Source organism: Saccostrea cucullata, unplaced genomic scaffold, assembly GCF_032062105.1.
Source record: "Saccostrea cucullata isolate Sc308-1 unplaced genomic scaffold, CSIRO_AGI_Scuc_v1 ctg21474, whole genome shotgun sequence".
In the NCBI taxonomy this organism is placed as follows: domain Eukaryota; kingdom Metazoa; phylum Mollusca; class Bivalvia; order Ostreida; family Ostreidae; genus Saccostrea; species Saccostrea cuccullata.
In genome coordinates this window covers 1-6,693 of record NW_026935496.1, presented here as the reverse complement: position 1 = coordinate 6,693, position 6,693 = coordinate 1, and the positions used below count along the sequence as shown (strand labels likewise).

Genomic DNA, 6,693 nt, shown 5'->3' with positions numbered 1-6,693 from the left:
ATGTCCTCGGTCACATACTGGTGTGTGATCTGCAGAATATTCACCTCCTTGATAAGGATGGTCAATTCTTAACTCTACTAAACACGCCAAAACAAGTATCTTATCCCATTAGTGTATGTGTGGATGATGAGAACAATCTTTATTTGGGACAAGATAACAAAACAGTTAAAGTATTTAAATATCTCCAATCAATGAAAACAGAATAGTGTGCTACTGTATTTTTCACTAGAATTTTATGTATTTTTTATTTATTCTCTGTATAATGGCGGATATACTGTACATTGGCAGATATTCCCGATGGTTTAAATTTCGCTATATTCGCGATTTATCAATTTTCCGCAAAATTAAACCCAGCGTGAATGTTATTATTAGTTTAAAAAACATATAAATGCTTATATTTATACAAAGTTTAAAGGACAAGATAGGGTAAGACCAGTATTTGGCCCCCGATTTTGGATGTCTTTCAGAATGGTCCAACAGTTTATCCATAAAGACCTATTCTATATGAGTATTGGTTTTTAGATTTAGAATATACAGGGGTCACAGTGAGGTCAGGAACTAGGTCATTTTTCGAAATTTCTCATTTTTATGCAGATTTTCTTCAAGTTTACAACACATTTTCTTTCGGAAAACATAGAGCACACACTTGCCTACCTACCATATTTATATATTTAATAAACTTATATCAGATGCAGTTTATGTGTAAAAATCTCAGATAGGCAAGCTTGTGCTCTGTGTTTTTCGAAGAGAAATGTATCCCAAATATGATGAAATTCCACCAGAATTGAGGAAATTCTGAAAAATGCCCTATTTCTGCACCCTCTAGTAGCTTCCATGAAAACTTTGAATCAAAATTACTGCTTGTTTTAAAGTAAGCATCATTTTAACTTATTAACTACAAACTATCTCAATTTTACCTCTTTCTGATTTTTACATCAAATAAGGGGCCAGATTCGACTGTTACCCTATATTGTCCTTTATGTTTTGCAGTAAAATTAAAACATTCGCAATAGTTACTTTTTGAAATATCATGAAATTTTAACACCATGGAATGAAAATGATTTTCAGTAATTACTAGTGGACTTTTACGAGAAGCACTGACTTCTACAGTTGACGTTTACTTGGACATTTAAACTTGTATCATGTACGGAAGTACAGAATTGAAAATGCATAAGAAAACCTTTCTTGTGGTCATAGGTAAGGTGTTAGGGGCACTAACTTGTGAAGACCGGGAGCTGAGGGTAGGGTCGTTGTCGTTTTCTTCAAGGACAACTTATATGTGCATTGAAATAACCGTTATTTCCGTTTAATTAAATGTTGAGCTAAATATTTATATCGTAAAGGAGCTACCATACATAGCCCTAGAGTAAAAGTAAGCGTCAACTGTAAAAGTCAGCGCTCCTCGTAAAAGTCCAGTATTCAATTATTTATTTTACAGGTGAGATGGGATTTTTAATAAAAATGACTGCAAAGCAAAACTATGAAAATAAAAGTCTATTTCATTTAAAGTATCAAATGAAAAAAAAGTATGCCTTACTATTGCCGAAACAACTTAGATATCTTCTCATAAATTAATATGAGGTGTTTAACTTGTAATCACGAGAAAAAAAATCTTATTATTCCAAGAAAATTACATGTATCATTGGTCCCTGTCTGTCCATCAGTCTGTCCTACTTGGTTTTCCACGTTTTTTTCTAAACGCTTGCAGATATTGAGCTGAATTTTGGTATGTGAGTGTATCTTTAAGAGTTACAGATCAAGTTTGAATTTCGTTTCACTTCATTGAATTTTGACAGAATCATGGCATTTTTAATTTTTCATAATGGTTTAAGATTGGGTTTGTGCTGCACTAAATTCCGAAGGTCAAGATGGTAAATATGAAGCGAGAAAAGACATAAATTTTGCTTAATGTAAAGTGACATCCTAAATAAAAAGTGGAACCCGGTAGGGAACATGTATTGCTTATGCAAAACCTCAGAATGCTTGTTTGTAGCTCTCATCATGTCCCAATCCATATATAAAACTGTTTGGTATATAATAAACGTTTCATTTATTTTGTTTCTATATGATACATCTTAATATTGATCTTTATACATGTACCATGTACCATTAAAATAATTCAATGCAGAAATAGCATCTGCTAGTAATTCAATGATTCTCCATTCCCTACATAATAGTATCTTTTGATCATAAGGTCGAAGTATTAAAAGCATTAAAAAACCTCCATAACCCCTGTCTTTAACATTTCTCACTGTGGCTATATATGCAGCCTACATCAGTTTGTGATACAGTGGTAGTCAAACATTGTGAGTTTAGATCTGAGCTGCTGTATATCACTGATACACTGGTGGTCAGGGTAGTTACAGTCTTTGACAGGTCTCACAATATAGCTCTGTTCTCTGTCACGTTTGTCTGTGTTAGCTTTCTTCTGGGAAGGTTCCACTTCATCACCCTTCCCCTCTACCTGCTCCACCTCTGGGTTTCCAAGAACCTGGAGCACGAATAGCAGATTAAAATCAAATGTGAAATATCAAGACTTTTTTAAGAACTTGAAACACATTTTTGGGTGAGGGAGATATATAAATTAACAGCAACAAATTTAAGGGACTCGGACCCTCAGCCAGGAAGGACAACTCTTTAATTTTATAATTTAATTCAAAAAGTCTTTAAATTTAGCTTGAAAATTAAATATTTTCATGCAATAATTTTCATTATATGCCTCTCAATGTGCATCAAGGTTCTTTGCAAAGCTCCATAAATCACTTCTAATTTCATATCATGTTAATAAAAATTGGTATCTAAAAATGCTTTTTTGGGGTTAAAAATTTCTACTTTTAATTAGGCCTTTCTGAGAAGTTCAAAGAATCTTGAAGCACATTGAGAGGCATATAATGAAAATTGTTGCATGAAAAGATTTCATTTTCAAGCTTCATTTAAAGACTTTTTGAATTAAATTATAAATTAAAGAGTTGTCCTTCCTGGCAGAGGGTCGGAGTCCCTTAACTGTGAAACCACTAAGCTTAACATATATAAATCTCTAATTTGAATGTATTCTTAATAAAAGTTTTCCAGAATGTGACAGGAAATTGTGAGATTTTAATACCTGAAAGCTTATCCTTTTCTGATTTTCTCCCAGATACTGTTTGTACCAGTTCTTCAGGTCTTCTAGTGTTAATGTCCTCAGTATAGCTACCTACAGTAAAAGCAAATCAGAGCGTATGAACATTCATACAGGTCTACAAATGCCTACAAAAATGTTATAATTGCACTTCAGACTTAAAATGTGCAAAAAAAATTTTTCAGAAAACATAAATAAAACTGCCTTTTATAAATATCTAAGCTTTACAATACCGACCTCTTTCTCTTGTCTGTCAAACACGTAGTTTTGTTCCTTACACTCCCCCCAGTTTCTGTTGACTTCCTCCTCTAACTGAGTGTCTTCTGTAAGCTTGGCTGCTATCAGAGACTCCACCTTAAATATAACACAGGGAGGATCTTATATATACCACAGGGACTTCAGATCAAGACAACAAGGACCTTAAATATAACACAGGGACCTCAGACCAAGACAACAAAGATCTTAATTGTACCATAGGGACTTCAGATCAAGACAACAAAGATCTTAATTGTACGACAGGGACTTCAGATCAAGACAACAAAGATCTTAAATACACCACAGGGACTTCAAACCAAAACAACAAAGATCTTAAATATACCACAGGGACTTCAGACCAAGACAACAAAGATCTTAAATATACCACAGGGACTTCAGACCAAGACAACAAAGATCTTAAATATACCACAGGGACTTCAGACCAAGACAACAAGGATCTTAAATATATCACAGGAACTTAAGGCCAAAACAACAAAGATCTTATTGAAATATACCACAGTGACTTCAAGACAACAAGGATCTTAAATATACCACAGGGACTTCAGAACTACACAACAAGGGTCTTAAATATAACACAGGGACTTCAGACCAAGACAACAAGGATCTTTAATATACCACAGGGACTTCAGACCAAGACAACAGGGATCTTAAATATAACACAGGGACTTCAGACCAAGACAACAAGGATCTTAAATATACCACAGGGACTTCAGACCAAGACAACAAGGATCTTAAATATACCACAGGGACTTCAAGTAAAAACAAAGATCTTTTATATACCACGGTGTCTTTAAACCAGGACCACCAAGATCTAAATATACCGCTGGGATTAAGACCGAAACAAAAAGGTAGTGAGCTTACTCAAACAACAGAATTTAATTTGTGCTTTACTGCTTTATAGCAATTACCAATGTATCAAACTCCTCTTTGGACATTTCATCCAACATCTCTTTGAACTTGTTCAGGAAATCCTCAATATGGTTGTCAACCTCATGCATCCTACAAACATTATAAGAATGTAGTTGATCATTTTTTAAAAAATATGTCATAAAAATTTAATTTACTGTGGTAACAATTAACCAAATCAATGAAAAATACTCTTTATAACATCAACTATTTAGACTCAGAGACGATTACTGATTTAAAAAAAACATTGGCACTATATGATTGTTTTGTATCAGTAACTATTTTACATTAATATTTATTTGCAGTGGGATAAACGTAAACTAAAGTCTGGTATACACATATAATAAATCTTACGTGAACTTATGGGCTTGGAACTGAACAGCGAGTCCCATGATGCCATTGGTGACCAGGTTCTGGCAGTATACAGTGTAACCCAGCTGTAGTTGTGTCCTCAGTACGTCAAAACACGGCTCCTGCATTCTTAACTATAAAAAAGAAATACTGGTTTTTTACATGTGGAGTGTAAAACACGAGGGATTTCCATGTACCAGTATATCAATGTGAGAAAACATGGCAAAAGACATCAAAGTTAGACTCCATGAACTACTCAAACTGAACCTTTGTTGAAGCCTATGTCACTTATATCTAAGAATTTGTTGATGACGGTTTTGACTGAACCTTATGTCACTTACATCTAAGAGTTCATACATACAGTTTTGACGGAACCCTATGCCACTTACATCTAAGAGTTCATTGATAATTCACTTACATCTAAGATTTCATTGATGACAGTTTTGACTGAACCTTATGCCACTTACATCTAAGAGTTTGTTGATGATGGTTTTGACTGAACATTATGTCACTTACCTCTAAAAATTTGTTGTTGATGGTTTTGACTTAACCTTTTTCCACTTACATCTAAGAGTTCATTGATGACGGTTTTGACTGAACCTTATGCCACTTACATCTAAGAGTTCACTGATGACGGTTTTGACTGAACCTCATGACACTTACATCAAAGAGTTCATTGATGACGGTTTTGACTGAACCTTATGACTCTTACATCTATGAGTTCATTGATTTCGGTTTTGACTTAACCTTATGTCACTTACATCTAAGAGTTCATTGAATACAGTTTTGACTGAACCCTGTGTCACTTACATCTAAGAGATTGTTGATGATTCACTTACATCTAAGAGTTCCTTGTTGATGGTTTTGACTGAACCTTATGCCACTTACATCTAAGAGTTTGTTGATGATGGTTTTAACTGAACCTTAAGCCACTTACATCTAAGAGTTCATTGATTTCCGTTTTGACTTACATCTAAGAGTTCATTGAATACAGTTTTGACTGAACCTTATGACACTTACATCTAAGAGTTCATTGATTTCGGTTTTGACTTAACCTTATATCACTTACATTTAAGAGTTCTTTGATGACGGTTTTGACTGAACCTTATGCCACTTACATCTAAGAGTTCGTTGTTGATGGTTTTGACTGAACCTTATGCCACTTACATCTAAGAGTTCGTTGATGACGGTTTTGACTGAACCTTAAGCCACTTACATGTAAGAGTTCGTTGTTGATGGTTTTGACTAAACCTTATACCACTTACATCTAAGAGTTTGTTGATGACGGTTTTGACTGAACCTTAAGCCACTTACATGTAAGAGTTCGTTGTTGATGGTTTTGACTAAACCTTATACCACTTACATCTAGGAGTTCGTTGATGACGGTTGACCTGATATCCCCGGGGTCAGACTGGAGGTACACCGTGATGCTGGAGTTGGCGTCCTCCATGTTAAAGCTGTTTGTCTGGCAGTAACTCCACTGTTTAGGAATCTGGTACAATCTTCTCTACAAATACATATTTATAAAATCAAGTCAAACTTTCTAGTTGAATAAAGATGCTAGTCATATTTTGAAATCAAACTTATAGTTCATATTATTTTGACTTTATTGAGCATGTAAATATTTAAGTTTTAGCTATGCACACAGAACTTTGAATATAACATTATTTTATTATAGGGACCTTTTATCATTCTTCCTGTTCTTTAAAACATACACATTTTAATATTTCATTTATTGTCCGTCACATTTCTATTTACCTTGTACATTTTAGAAGGTTCCACTTTTCCACATAACTTTGATTCCACTCTCTCTTTATACCAAGTAGCCTCCTGCAAAGTAAGAATTTGATAAGTAAAATTCAGATCAATTGCAGTTGATATAAATTGACATCAATTACCACATGTAAATGAAAAAAGAAAAGTTGGGACACAGCGAATAAGCTAACCATTGACAGGAGTTGTTAGACCTTGATACTGCCCTTAACAGTACAGTTATCTTGGCCAGTTAATAAATAATCATGTATTAATTTTTATAGTGCATT

General features: G+C 34.1%; 1 protein-coding gene across 1 annotated transcript; it reads right to left on the bottom strand.

The window, feature by feature from the left end:
• Positions 1–2,099: 2,099 nt before the first annotated feature.
• Positions 2,100–6,606, bottom strand: LOC134243001 (nardilysin-like). The gene is made up of 7 exons (XM_062725207.1): positions 6,410–6,606; positions 6,015–6,158; positions 4,655–4,785; positions 4,303–4,393; positions 3,356–3,472; positions 3,104–3,193; positions 2,100–2,491 (listed from the first exon to the last, which is right to left on the bottom strand). The coding sequence occupies exons 1-7, from the start codon at positions 6,416–6,418 to the stop codon at positions 2,276–2,278; spliced, it is 798 nt and encodes a 265-aa protein (XP_062581191.1). The 5' UTR covers positions 6,419–6,606; the 3' UTR covers positions 2,100–2,275.
• Positions 6,607–6,693: the final 87 nt, after the last annotated feature.